Raw genomic sequence first — 15,490 nt, 5'->3', positions numbered from 1 at the left:
CAGTCTTGAAATTGTTAATCGCTGCTCTGCCCTTACCTCCCTGAGAGCTATCCCAACCTCCCTTGCTTGCTTACCTGGCCTGGGACTGATTTCAGTGGAGGAGTTCTGTAGATTTGCACGATTTGCAAGACAGAGTCGCTCAGTCTTTCCTTCATTGTGGTTTTGTGAACTGCCAGAATCCTGTTGCAGCTCTGGTCTCCTCTCACATTTGTCGAAGCTTTGGAGACCCAATGCATTATGGTGAAGCTTTGATTCTTTCTCACCACTGTCGCATGAACCTTGCACATCTGAGCTATCCTGGTGAAGTTGTGATGGTATTTTTACATTGATATTGGTTTGAAGTCTCAATGGGTTCTCATTCAACTGTGGTTTTCTGTCCCTTGGACTACTGGAGATCCCAAGAGACACAGACTTGCTGTGTTGAACTGAATCAATCCCACTTTTTTGATGAGATTCCGGAGAGTTATTTTGTCGTAAAGGTTCTCTCTCACCTTCATTGCAAGTGTTAAGCAGTACTACTAATTCTGTGTGTTGTAGCGGATTGTGCTCTTGTTTACTGGAGTTTGATGGAAGCACCATGTTCTTATGTCGAGGCGGATTCCCTTCTTCTTCAGTGCAGGAGTCCTGCAGCACCATTTCACTGTTCTTTTGCAGCAGACTACTCTCTCTTTTGATAGAGCCCTGAAAGTCAGTTGGTTTGTTGTGCTGCTGTTTCTCACTGCCCTGAAAATCAGTTGGTTTGTTGTGCTGTTGTTTCTCACTGCCCTTGCAGGAGTTTTGGGGCTCGCCGGTTTTTTCCTGTTGCAGTACTATCTTCTCTCCTTTGATAGAGAAACCCTCCAGCCCTATCCGATCGTTGTGTTGCAGTGGCTTGCTCTCTCCCTTGCCGTTGTTGCCCTGCCTCCCTTCCTGAGCCGGAGCCTGTAGTGATTGTGTTGCTGCTTCGCTGCAGCTTAATCCCGTCAAATCTGCACACATCTGGTTAAACTGTTTCTTATGATGAGGGCGAACAATCCTGTAGCATCCTGAAAAAAAGTACAAAGAAATGTCAGTTCAATTTATATTCATCATTGATGTATAACATACTAAAGAGACAGTCCTAAGCTTTGTAAAACAGTATTCTAACATTACTTTTAAACAGAAATGCTGATCCTTTTTAAATTACTTTTGATACTCTTATATGCCCTAGGATACTTCACTGATACAACAGAAAGTTGTTACTTTGTAGAATGATACATTCCTACATTATCACATGATTTTAACAACTTATTAAAATGTTATCTGGGAATTGGATGTGGGAACCCTTCAGGAATACAATCAGGAGCCTGGCATCAGTGATGAGTCTCAACATTATGGAAACGTTACAGCTGGGCTGAGAACACAGACAAACTAACAGATTCTCTAATGGAGAAATGCAACTGTGCTGTGTTGCTGTACTGTTCGGCTATTGGGGTGTTGAGGAGAAGCTGATTGTAAGTGTGTAAAAGCCATGTATTTGTCCCAAAGTACGCAAATGGACGAAACAATATAGTCCAAACATTATACAAGAGTGCAGGTGGTTGAGAAGGAGGTAATTTAGGTTGTGCCTAGCTTTTAATAACTGTGAAACCACTGCCTAAGTGACCTACAGCCCAACATATTACACACAAACAATTTCGACTCCCCTCATACTTTTCCAAATAGAGTAAATTTCCTGAGTAATGTTGTTACTTCGGTTTTTGGCCACTTCAGAGCAAGATTAACCATCACTAACATTAACACACAGGTGAAAACTTCAACAGAGTGTAGGTTAGAGACAATTTGCCTCATCTTGCATCGCACATTCATTCTGCATTACAAATTGATTCCTCACTGAAGGGAGTAATAAACAGCAATTGAAAGTATTCCAGTCAAAGAATACTTGCTACTGTTCTCAGGTTTTGTTCACCAGTTCCAGTGTCTTGGGATATTATACTAAGGTGGTTTTTCTAAACCAAATCCTCAGGCAGCCAGGCTACAATCAGGTTTTAACTGTTACGGGATATATTATGTACACATTTTTTAAATTTTGTTTTACTATTTCTATTTTATCAAGACTTTCAAAACCAGACTTGTGCTTATTCACCATCCATCATCGTTTTCTCTTTAACCTCATCTCTTTTCCCCTTGGTATGCTGTAACCCTACCTCACTTGATAATCCTGCAGACACCACTTCACTGATCCTCAATGTGTCCACATAAAGGGTACACTTCCTGGACCACTGCCTGATCTATAACTGTATTATACACTGGTCTATTGTACCTTACAGATTCATGATAAAATTTCTGTCTAAATAAAGACATGATACCTGAATTACATCCTCTCCACTCACCTACCTCCCAGTTATTGCCTTTTGCATCCCACTAACTGCAGTTATGCCAGTGGGATACTGCAGAAGGTTTGCTGCAGCAAGGGGGACTTAATTGTACCCGTTTTGTGTCAATGGACCTTCATATAATGTACCAAGATGTCAGAGGAGATGAAATGCTGGTAATTTCATTTATCAATGTCCCACCTATTAAAACTATGTATTTGAAGAGAAAAGTATTTTTTTGTACAGGTTTCTGCCTACGTTTTCGAAGACAATCCAGTGTGTTAAGGTAGAATGACATCTGTATAAATGGAAGAATTAGTTCAGTGTGTCCCGTGTCTATCAACAGAACCAAGTGTAACTTCTGCTGGAAGTATAATGACAACCAGCAGCATGTGGACACAGCTACAAATGCGGCTTCAACGTAGAACTGGATATTACAGGCTAAGAGATACAATTTGAGAGAAATTTAATGATGTACATTCTCAGTGAATATGGTATTACTTACTAACTGAAAATGGTATCACTTGCTCACGCATTGACATTAACAAAAGGCACTGGTCATTTAAAACTAAGCGCTTTAAAATATCCATCAAGGAAAAAAATAAACTACAGGGAGAAGCTTTTTTTGAGTTTGAAAAAGAAAATGAAACAACAGAAACATGGTGTACTTTAACATAAAATACTTTTATACATATCCGGCTTACATATTCACTCTTTTAAAAGGATATACAGTGTTGGTATTTTGCATGATTTACATGCTTAAATCATTCCACGTCATCAGTTTGGGAATCTCTGGTAACTTTACATAGCAGTAAACTACAGTGTTTATTTTGTAAAAAAAGTCACCTCACTTGAAACAACCCAGAGTCAGCCATTGAGATGGAGATGCTCAGTTGCCTACCCTTCTATAGGTCATCATATTTTAGATTTCATAACACAAGTGCTAAGGTCTTTAGTATAGTCCATGTAGAACCTGATGCATCTAGCAAATGTGCAGATCTTTCTGCTGATGTGGATGGATTGGGAAAGAAGGAACAAAGAAATTACAAGTTCATTTAGGGAACAAAATGACTGTCGTGGACAAGAATTTGGGGATGTGGTGTGCAAGATTACCTTTTCCTTTGTAAGAGATAGGTATGGCTCTTTTATGGTGAATGCTTGCAGGCCACAAAATCTTTTTGTTGAAGTGAGTGCCAGGAACAACACAGTCTCCCACAATATGTCAAAAGTACCTGATAGATGGTCTCAAAAGGATGCAGCATCAATTTTTTAAGCATGGTATTCAACTCTCATGGCACAGGAGAGCATCTTACAGAAGGGAAAAACCTCAAATGTGCATTCATAAATTGATTGATGACGCTTTGGAAGAATAATGATGATGCTTTGTCAGACCTAAATCTCAAGATGGCGGCCTAGTGAACTCTGACCAATGATACTTACGACCGTTCTGGGACAGGTACAGCAAATATGGCACTACCTGATGGGATTTTATAAATATAGGATTAGGTCTTTTGTACTTGCACCACGCAGAAGCACTTGCATTTGGAATTGTAAGTCTTTCTTGAAGCATGAGGTCGTGCTTGCACTAATATCTCTATACAATCAGCCAGAATGTTGAGATTAAACTCTAATTGGTGAGGAACCAAGCTGTCAGGTTGAGTGACTTCCAATCGTGCTGGAGAAATTATCTGTTGTGTTTGGAGAGGCGCTTGGGATGAATCTTCATCTGAACTGGTGAGCACTGTGACAGTCTCTGCAGTTTGGTGTACCAGAATTGGTGCTGCTAGGTCAGGGCAATCAAAATCAGAGAAAATTGGTCCGCCCTGGCCTTCCACAGTACCCTGTGAATGAGGGGGAAAAGGGAAACAGCAGGAAGGCATAAATCAGGACATTCCACAACTTCAATGAGTAGGCATTGCCCTTAGATCCTGGTAGACAATGCCTGCTGCAATTGGCTTTTCTTGTTGTTCAGGGTGGTGAATAGTTCTAACGTTCAATGAACCCATTTTCGGAAGACACACTGCACTAAACTTGGTGGGCTTCACTCATGGCAGTCTGACAGGGTGTGACTCAGATAGTCTGCATGGCCGTTCTGGGCTCCTGGTAGATATTCCATAGCAATATCGACATAGTTTTCTATGGCCCAGACCCACAATATCTGCGCCTCCACTGTAAGGAAATGAGACCTTGTGCCTCTCTGCTGGCGAAGTTGTACATTTCATGTTGCCTGTCCTGATCAACATGCCTTGTCCCTCCAGTCTCAGAAAGCATGTTTCTAGGATTATGGTACCCAGATCCAAAATGTTTATGTGTAGTTACTTTTCCTCTTCTGAACTCTTGTATAGAGTTCCTGCATGTGAGCGCGCCACTCTTCCAACAATTCATTAATTGTCATTGTCATTCGGTCTTCGGTGGTGGAAATGGAATGTATGTATTAATATTGGCAAGAAATCCTCACCACAGCACAACCTGACGGCGTCCTCCAGATATTAGTTCCATTATCGTTCCAAGATCCTGTCACTTGTCTCCATTTTTTAATGAACTCTTGCTGTTTAGACCGTATTTGCAACCTATAGGAGGCACTAAACCCATATATAAAAACATTAAATGCAACAATGATTTATAGAACTTATCTGAGACCACTTCTTTGGAACAGAAGGTCTTCACCAATGCTTGAAGTTTTGCTACTTGCTTTGCTGAAATTCTTTTCTTAGCCATGTGCTCATTATAGTTGTTAAAAATGTAACATTTGTTGCTGGATGGTTAGAGAATTTTTGTACTGTATTTGACCCAACCAATATAAAAGATTTATAAAAGTGGCTGTGGAGGCCTATGCCCCTTTCTCTGATAAAGCCTTGACGAGCGAGGCACCCAAGTATGGGTAGAAGTGTTGCTCTTGTCTGCCAAGAAAGCAGGCACTTCATGAACATCAGTCAAACTAAATGTAGTCTGAAGGGAAGTGCATTGAATTGAAACAATCTGCAGTGGTAGTGCAGCTCCATCCCAGAGAATTGGTGATATTATTTGAGATTTTGTTATATTGGGACGCATCCTGAAGATCTATGACAGTAAGGACCTTCCTTTCCTTAAGCATCAGAAGGACTTCCTACAGGGTGACCATCGGAAAGGATTCTTTCTTTAGAAACGTGCTCCGTTCTCAAAGGTCCACAATAGGTCTCCACTACACTGTTTTTTTCCTGACCAGAAAGCATTAGTAATAGAAGTCCAGATATCTTTTGGATTTTAGAACCCAATTAATTGCTTGTTTCACGAAGGGAAGAATTGGTTGTTGCCGTTCGTGCAAGTGGAGAGAATGCACCTTCTTGGGTGGAGGATTTGGAGGCTTTTCTAGAAATTCCAGGGTGTTCCCAGAGTGCATTATTTGGAGCACCCAGGGCACTGCCTGAGGACTTCATTTGTAAGAGGGAAGCCAATGGAGTCGTCATTGACAATAGTTTTTTTTGTCATTGATGGAAAGGTCTTTGTCAATGATAATTTAGATGGGACTACTGACAGGGTGTAAAAGGACCTGGATTTTGTGTAATTTTCAAGTTGTTCTTCACCTTTTTTTTACGCCTTCTCTGAATAAGAACTGATCTTGTCCTTGGAGGAGATAAATGCAGGTGCTTCTAAATTAAATTCCAGTGGAGGAAGTTTAAAACCCATTGTTTCTTATGGAGTATCCATGGATGTGCCTGGAGAAGCAATTTTGATGAAATCATTTCAGATAAAGAGAATTCTCTTTGGAAGGGAGACTATTCTTTTTCTCCAGGAGACAGAGCCAACCTCCTTTCCCTCTGTTCTAAAAGGTGTTGGAGTGACATGTCTTACAGGGTTTACAGATATTGTCTTGTGAGAAAGATAAACACAATAAATGAACCAATTGTCGAATCTTCTGTATAAATCTTCTTTAGTCTGAAGTAGGAGCAGGATGTAAAGAGAGATTTCTAATTTTTATTCTGCCATAGTGACAGGGGTGTACATTGTCCAAGAAAACCACTACAATACCCCATTTCGCGGAAGCTGTAGTTTAGGGGTGGCACAGACCAAGGAGAAGCCTAGATGTGGATAATGTAAGGTTAAAGGTAAGTAAGCGCAAACCTCCTCTCAAGGGCTCCCTCTCACACATGACGTGAAGTCGAAAGCCGACCATGGTGGCCTCAAGAGACAGTAGAGCGTTCGGTACCCCACCTCATTGGCTTAAGTTGGAGTTGTTTCAAATGAGCTTCTACAAACACCATTGGTGGATGAATGGTATGAACACTGACTGATTCTACTTAAACATAGCAGGAATTCCCAGCCTGACAATGGGGAACGATTTAAGCATGTGAATTCAGTGACGAAGAATTAATTTTATTCTGTGCTCCATGATAATATTAAAACTATCATATGACAAATAGAAACTTATCAGCAGATTCTTACTCAAAGGACTTTAGCGACTTAACAAAGTAACGAGCATACTATCACCAGATTAGAAACACTTGTGATGTTAAAGTAATCCTGACAGTCTTCAGGAACTTAAAGCCCTTTTTATGCAACTGATATTTTCTAAATCTGCAATCAAAACAATTCACTATATATAAATTGATCACTGTGGGTCAACTAATTAAGGAATTCATTAGTTTCTGAAAAATGTTGAATTCATTCCCTGTGACTGGCAGAATCAGACATTGAGCCTCCTTCTAGCTATGCTTGGTTTGTCTATTTTATAAATTATACCGGTCTTAAGATTAGGTAAGACCTGAAAGTTGGCTGTGCTGTAAAGGCAATTTAAGTCTGTCTCTTTTATTTGGAACAATCTGATCTCATCAATATTAGAAAAACAGCCCCTTTCCATTCCTTATGTATATAAAAAGTACTGCAAAATTTCCCTTCTCATTGCTGCTTGGCAGTTCACTGAAAGATTTTAATTAGCAGCATGTAGACACGGACCTATATATCAGGAAAAGGGTCTGAGCCAAAAACCTACACCATCACCACCAAGCACCCTAATGACAATATAAAATACTTGCTGCGGAGCAGGTGAGCGTGTACAGGATTCTCCATGAAAAGCCCGGCAATCTCCGATACCATGGCAGAGTAATGATCCGTCTTCTTGTATGTGGTGAGGGCTGTGGAGAAGCGCTTGTAGTTCTCAGGTCCCAGAGCCTCTCTGACCTCAGATAGGAAGGCTGCCAGGAGATGCTTCTCATCCACGCTGCTGCCTCCAGGACGCACCCCCTTGCCACGTAGTTGCTCTGAGTTACATGTATCTCTCTCTTCTGAACAAGAAAGAATGAAAATGTTGTCAGGCAGTCAAGGAAGCAACATGACATTACCGGAAAGAGGTTTCTTTGGTTACATTTGACTTTGAATATGATGTGGGAACAATCATCAAAATGTGCATTTGCTCCCACTCCCAAGCCTGAGAGCAAATGAACAAACACTTAGTGGTGAACTCTTCAGATACTTCCCTGTCCTGAAGATTGATGCAACCAACAGTGATATCAGCAAACAGAGTTTCATCTGCTGATTTCTCATGACTTTGGTTAATTTTGTTTAAACGGTTATATTATTTGATTTGCTATCTTACGCCTTGAACTATCCTCTATATGATGCCACAGTGGTGTCCTCCTCTTTCCCTTATCACCTTCTGGTTTCACTGATATAGGGGTCTATTTAAAGTTAACTGTTTCTTTCCCGCACATTTAGAAAGTATAAAAATGACAATCCTATTTTCCTGCACTGTGCTCCTGGCATAAAAGGTAGGACCCAGAGGCAGGGCAAAGCAAAGCCAACACATAGGAAGTAAGCAAATGGTGGACCGGTTTGGGTTCCCAGATAGTGCAGCGCCTGTGAAAGGCCTGGAAGCCAACCTGGGGCTGAGATGGGCAAAATGGATAGAGATGCCAAGTACAAGGGGCACAATGTGCTATTGCAGGTGCATCATGTCTATGAAAGGGTTTGTGCTTGGAGGTAAGATGCGGCAGGAAACGTACCCAAGCAAATCTACCAACCAGAGACTTTAAAAAATGCCTTATGTGCGATTCAGCAATACACAGAAGGCATACAGAAATTATTAGTAAACATTTACCAGAAATGTTGGGGTAGTTTATAACACTTTGGAAATAATCAAGGTTAAATATCACTTCACTGTACACAATCTCAATGGAAGCTTTCTGGCTAGAACACTGATAGACAGCAATACACCCTGCCTTTTTTAGGCTGTTTAACTCTTCGTAGATGTTTGCAGCAAAAACATGAACAAATCCACTACCAACCTCAAATCCTTGCTAAATGTGAAGCGTTTAGGAGTGCGCATTTGCAAGGGCACAATATTCCAGTTCCAAATACTGGGTTGATGCCCAAATCTTTCAGGTTCTGCAAGGGGGGGGGGGGGGGGGGGGGGACTAGCCTGCACCTATTGCTGCCCACCTTTCAACAACACAAATGATAAGTTTTTCCATTGTGTCCAGGAGGGATATCAGAATAAATGTAGTTAAACGACCATTATTTTAATTTCCAGTTGGGCAAAGAAAAATTATACTGACATGGTAAATTAAATATTTCTGCCTTTTGTAAGGCTTTGGCTGTTTTCTCATGAAACAAGCACAGAAGTGATCCCACTTAGCTCTCAAACTTTCTGGACGTTACTTCTGGGCCTATGCATAGCAGATTTTAATGCAGAGCACTACCCATCTGGAGATGGTCCACTTCTGCACAGCCAGGCCATTATTCGCACCAGCATAATACCCAAATAAGAGTTGGTCGTCCACCAGGAACTCTCGTTTGCGGTCAAGGTAGAATGACAATGCTCTTTTTGGGTCCAGACGGTGGAAATGCTCCTCTTCTTCAGAGGGATGTGGAGGAGTGTAAAAGGTAGGCATTGTGATGGATTCACCTGCGTGAAATAGAGTAACCACTTTTTTTTTTTAGAAAGGAGGCCCTTGTGCAAAGCACCAGTTTGTCATGAAAGATGGTTAAGGCGGGGGAGATGACAAGGCCTGCAGCTCACTCCCTCTAGGGACAGATGTAATAGGCACAAGGAAGGCTGTTTTAATTGTCAGAAGCCAGAGGGGACAATGATGAAGAGGCTCAAAAGGAGCACATTTCAAGGTAGTTAACACCAGATTAAGGTCCTAATTAGGCATAATAAATGGTGAAGGAGGGAAGAGATGAACAAGACCTGTTAGAAAACTATGTACGATAGGGGACCTGGCAGAGAGGGTTGGTCAGGCAGCCACAAAAAAAGCAGAAAGAGCAGCCGAATAGTTCTTAAGAGTGCCCAGAGCAAAGCACTGCTGGGCAAGAGAAAGAATGAAGAGTAAAACTTCATAAAGGTGGGCAGAAAGGGGATCCATTATTTTTTCTGCGCACCATGCCACAAATTTTTTCCAACGTCAGCCGTATACCATCTGGGTGGAAGGACACCTGGCTGCCAAGAAGACGTTCCAGACTTTGTGAGAAAAGTGGAATGCTGTCAACTGGCGCTGCTCAATCTCCATGCAAGAAGGTGGAGACTGGACATGTTTAGGGCACGCAGCAAAGCAGCTAAAGAAATTGAAGTCTCACCTCAAAACCTCCCCTGCTGCTGTGACAGAAGATCCTCACTAATTGGCAGCCTGATCGGAAGATCGACAGCCATGCTCAGTAGCTTGGGATACCAGACCCTCATAGTCCAATCTGGAGCCACAAGGAAGACTTGGGCCCGGTCGTTCCTGATCTACTTGGGAACTCTGGGCAGGAGTGGTATGGGCGGAAAAGCATACAGGAAGCCTGAGCTCCATTCGAGATGACAAATGTCAATGAGCGGGAGCGGTCTTGGAAACTCCAACACACAAAATTGCTGACATTGTGTCGGCGGAGTCTAACAGATCTAGCCAAGGGTCTCTCCATTGTTGAAAGAGACCTTGCGCCACCTCCGGTTTGAGATGCCATTTGTGATCCTCTAGGCATCGACAGCAGAGTTTGTCCGCTCTGGCATTCAGAGAACCTGCCAGATGATGAATCATCAGGGGTATGCCCTGCTGTTCCAACCATGTCCAGAGATGCAAGTCCTCTTGACAAAGGGTCCACACCACGCCAACCACTGTTTGTTGCAGTACCACATGGCGAAGGTGTTGTCCATGAAGAAGTGTGGCTCACTGGTTACAGCGGCAGACTCTGAAGCAGAGATCAGGCCCGGGACCAGGGTTCAAGTCCCGACGCGGCAGGGTCTTGGGCTTAATATCCGCGGACTCGATAATTCTCGCCCCGGCGCCTACTCTAATCATGTGTCCCACGCTGCAACTCTGGGCAATAGCTTGCTTAATCTCCACAACGGCCTCTACAACACTGGGATGCCTGGCTTCACCTTGGGGGTGTCCAGGAGGGGCATCTCACAAGGAGAGCCAGGAAGGGTTCCACAGTGTTATACAGCGCCGGGACGCCCCATTGGGGCAGCAGTGCGCTTTACAAAATACACTACATTTACATGAACACCTACACCAGCCTTCCATTGAAAGAGGGTAGATCTGACACCAGCACAGATGTCATCGTAGCCGAACTACGAGCTGGCTTCCGTGCTATCGACAAACGGTTTGGTACCCTTACTATCCGCCTTGACCGGCAGGGCACGCAGCAACGCAGCTAAAGAAATTGGAGTCTCCCTCAAAACAATAGCCATCAAAAATGAAGACCTAGAAGCCTGCGACCACCGCAACGTTAGCAATCGGAGTATTGCGGAGTCCACAGACACAGGTTGGCTCAATCTGTTTGTAGAACACCAGCTCTCTGAACAGCTGGGTTGGTAAAACTGCACATAGATCCCTTCGCCCACGTACTGCTCCAGGCACTTCACCGCGGCCAACCGTGGCCCGGCTTCTCAATTTCAGAGACTGAGACACAGCGCTGAAACTAGCAACAGAGCTGAACCCACTCCAGTACCAAGGAACAACGATGTCCCCTTTTCTGGACTTTACAATGGTGGTCCAGGATGCTCGCCGCAAGTTCAATGACGCCAAGGCAGCGCTATGTAAGCTGGGTCTGCGCTATGACATGCTATACCCGGCCCGCCTTTGGGTGGACTAAAATGGCATGCCCCCTTTTTTATGATAACCCGGCAGACACCCTTGCAATCTGCTAGCACAGATCTGTTTCCTCCGGATTGAGGTACTTGACAGCTTCAAGACTCCTGTCCATGGCCCATCTGGACCATCCTGAATGAGTATTTTACTAGGTACCACCTGACTATTTTCGGATGCTGCACCCCCAAACTACATACCACTCGTTACAGCATAAAGCCCATCTTCACTCTCATCCTTTTTAGAGACTCCAGCAAATAGGGCCCCTCCGCCATTGCGTTGGTACCCCCCTGAGGTCCTTGGGATTCCTTACTGATAATCCATCCGGCACTCTTGTTTTCATATGCTCAAGTGTTTTTTTCAGTACTTTGTTTTTGTGCTCATCCTACCTAGTGTACTGTCTAAACACAATATTCTAAATACTGTAATTGGAGGAAAGCGGTGCTGCCGCTTTCAGAGGTGGTGTGCACTATAATACACAGACAGGGAGGTCTTAATCCTTTATATTCTTGTTCGAAATAATTTTTTCAAAATACAAAAATAGTTTCAAACCATGTTTGTTTATTCATCAATTTTTTCTATAATTTTTCTTTCTGAACTTTCTGTTGGTGATTTTCACATCATCACGAAACAGTTTATATTTTCCCAATGCATTTCGGGTCATCTGGGACCCTTCCTCAGGGGTCTATGTTGAAACAAACAAGGAAAATATTATGAGCCGTCCGGCCTGATAATCTCACATACCATACTTAACATTTTAAATGCTCAACATAATTAAAACGTTTTCTGCTGATGGTACACTGAAAATATATCGGTAAACATCATCTCATACAATCCTGGTCGACTTAAAGCTCTATGTTAAGACTCTAAATTACACATGACCAATTGAACTCATAATCTAAACAAAGTTCTACAGAACAATTCAAATGAAAATGTAACATCCGGTTGAACTCGTTCCGGTAACAAAATTCTATCCAGTGTCAGTCACGAATTCGTTTATACATGCTTAAACTCGAGTCTAAAGCAAAATACTAACCTATTTCTAAGTTACTTCTAAGTTACAGAAACAACGCGCTAAGTCTCTAAACATTAGCTCTACGGTTACGGCGAGGATATTCTACTTACGTAAATGTGATCTTTCAACATGTCCCGTTCCTTTAGCCAATGGGAAATCGATTACCTTGCCCTCGAGCCTTGAAGCTTAAATTTGTGCTCTAATTGGCTTACGTTCCGGTCACGTGATCGCAATGTTCTGTACTCCAAATATGGTAAAATAACTACTCTATTCGGGAATGGGAACAATAATTTTCATCGCTCAGGTTTAAATGCGGGATAATTTTATCCTAATTAAAACGAAAAGAAAAGGACAAATGTACATTTTTTTTCGAGTTAGTATGAAACAACTGACTCTTAACGCTGTGAACTCAGTGTCAATGAAGGATCAATCAAATGAACAAAATCTACAAATAATTAAATAGACAATACTTCTGGTCACATGTGAATGTTCTGAAAAAGTTTTTAGGTCGGCCATCTTGGAATGGGTTGTGGAGGCCAACGTTGAATTTGATGATTTTGTTCATTTGATTGATCCTTCATTGACACTGAGTTCACAGCATTAAGAGTCAGTTGTTTCATGCTAACTCGAATTTTTTTTTACATTTGTCATTTTCTTTTCGTTTTAATTAGGATGAAATTATCCCGCATTTAAACCTGAGCGATGAAATTATTGTTCCCATTCCCGTACAGAGTAGTTATTTTAACATATTTCGAGTACAGAACATTGCGATCACGTGACCGCAACTTAAGCCAATTAGAGCGCGTATTTAAGCTTTAAGGCTCGAGGGCAAGGTAGTCGATTTCCCTTTGGCTAAAGGAACGGGACATGTTGAAAGATCACATTTACGTAAGTAGAATATCCCCGCCGTAACCGAAGAGCTAATGTTTAGAAACTTAGCGCATTGTTTCTGTAACTTAGAAGTAACTTAGAAATAGGTTAGTATTTTGCTTTAAACTCGAGTTTAAGCATGTATAAACAAATTAGTGACTGACGCTGGATACTGGATAGAATTTTGTTACCGGAACGAGTTCAACCGGATGTTACATTTTCAATTGAATTGTTCTTTAGAACTTTGTTTAGATTATGAGTACAATTGGTTATGTGTAATTTAGAGTCTTAACATAGAGCTTTAAGTCGACCAGGATTGTATGAGATGATGTTTACAGATATATTTTCAGTGTACCATCAGCAAAAAACGTTTTAATTATGTTGAGCATTTAAAATGTTAAGTATGGTATGTGAGATTATCAGGCCGGACGGCTCATAATATTTTCCTTGTTTGTTTCAACATAGACCCCTGAGGAAGGGTCCCAGATGACCCGAAATGCATTGGGAAAATATAAACTGTGTTTCGTGATGATGTGAAAATCACCAACAGAAAGTTCAGAAAGAAAAATTATAGAAAAAATTGATGAATAAACAAACATGGTTTGAAACTATTTTTGGATTTTGAAAAAATTATTTCGAACAAGAATATAAAGGATTAAGACCTCCCTGGTCTGTGTGTTATAGTGCACACCACCTCTGAAAGCGGCAGCACCGCTTTCCTCCAATTACAGTCCTTGGGATTCCATCAGGCATGTTCTTGCCTGCCTTGGGAGGCAGGGATAGTAACTGTTGGGTTATTTGTTTTTGTCTTTTGCATTCCTCAGTAAGAACAGGCAATCTCCATGCACAATGTCATTGTGATTTGAACATGTTAACAGATGACAGAGACACGAGGCAAGGGGAAGTTTATTGTGGATATTACCTTTCATATGTCCTGGAACATCCGAGGCCTTAATAACCCCTGTAAGGTAAAACAAGTACTGCAATACCTGACCAGACATGGTGCATGGATAGCCTTCTTACAGGAGACACACTTACCCTCCGGCCCTACAGACACCTTTGCTGTCACTTGGGGCCTGCACAGATGCTTTTCAGATTATAGCACCTATTTGCGTGGAGTCTGCACCCTGATTCAGAACAGCCTCCCCTTTCCATCATTATGCCAGCTTTATTGATGAAAGCGGTAGATACATACTGGTAGCAAGAACTCTAGCTGGACAACGTATATTGCTCATGAATATACATGTCTTAAACACTCACAGTACGAATTCTTCCAGTCACAACAGTCCCAGATGGAGTGCACTGACGCAGATCATAGCAAACTGGGTAGGGACCGCAACATGCTCCTTGATCCCTTGCTGGACACTACAGCCACTACCCCTGCGGGTAAACCCCGCTGCACAAGTTACTACTTGTGTAACGATATATCTGTAAGAGACATTAGTTAGTGATAGATTCCTTGCCTTAGAATATCCCCAGGCGTCAGACTGGATCCGGAAATTTTTGCGTAGCAGTACCCTTGCGCGTCGGTAGGCGTCGTCTGCGGCTCCGCGTCCGTCGTCGGCGCCGTGATGACGTCGTCGGAGTACTTAGACGCCGCCTCCGCGTGCTGACGTCGGTTCTTAGACACAGCTTTTACGCGCCGGAAACGCAGAGCTATGCTAAAAACCAACACTGGTGCCTTGAAACTAGGGCCCTGAAAGGGGATGACCTTAACCCTAGATATCGGTTCGCAGAACGGGGAGGATGGGTGGGTCGGTAAGGAATCTATCACGAACTAATGTCTCTTACAGATATATCGTTACACAAGTAGTAACTTGTGCATCTGAAAGAGACACGTTAGTGATAGATTCCTTACCTTAGAATAGATACCCCAGCAATAAAAACCCCGGTGGTGGGTCTGCGAACCAATAATCACACCAGAAAGTCCTGGAGGACGGAACGGCCAAAGAAGCCATCCCTCCGGACTTGGCTGTCCAGGCAATAATGTCTTGCAAACGTGTGCAGCGAGGCCCACGTAGCTGCCTGGCAAATGTCCTGCAAGGGCACTCATCCGCCCAAGGCAGTAGTAGTAGCCGTGGCTCGAGTGGAATGAGCCCTCAGCCCAACAGGGTGTTCCTTCTTAGCCAAGGAGTAGCACGCCTGGATACACAATATGATCCACCACAAGATGGTCCGCTTGTGCACCGCTTTCCCCTTCTTAGCGCCCACGTAACCAACAAAGAGTTGGT

General features: G+C 42.6%; 1 protein-coding gene across 1 annotated transcript in view; it reads right to left on the bottom strand.

Annotated features, from left to right (window-relative positions):
• RTEL1 (regulator of telomere elongation helicase 1) overlaps window positions 1–15,490 on the bottom strand; it is a 236,175-nt gene that overhangs the window by 55,218 nt on the left and 165,467 nt on the right. Inside the window, exons 29-30 of the mRNA XM_086932747.1 lie at window positions 7,346–7,594; window positions 75–1,025 (exon numbers count right to left, since the gene is read on the bottom strand). Coding sequence (XP_086788873.1) covers window positions 75–1,025; window positions 7,346–7,594 — 1,200 coding nt within the window. The remainder of the gene's footprint in view (window positions 1–74; window positions 1,026–7,345; window positions 7,595–15,490) is intronic.

This window comes from Lissotriton vulgaris, chromosome 7 (genome assembly GCF_964263255.1).
Source record: "Lissotriton vulgaris chromosome 7, aLisVul1.2, whole genome shotgun sequence".
Classification (NCBI taxonomy): domain Eukaryota; kingdom Metazoa; phylum Chordata; class Amphibia; order Caudata; family Salamandridae; genus Lissotriton; species Lissotriton vulgaris.
This window is presented reverse-complemented; position numbering and strand designations above follow the sequence as displayed.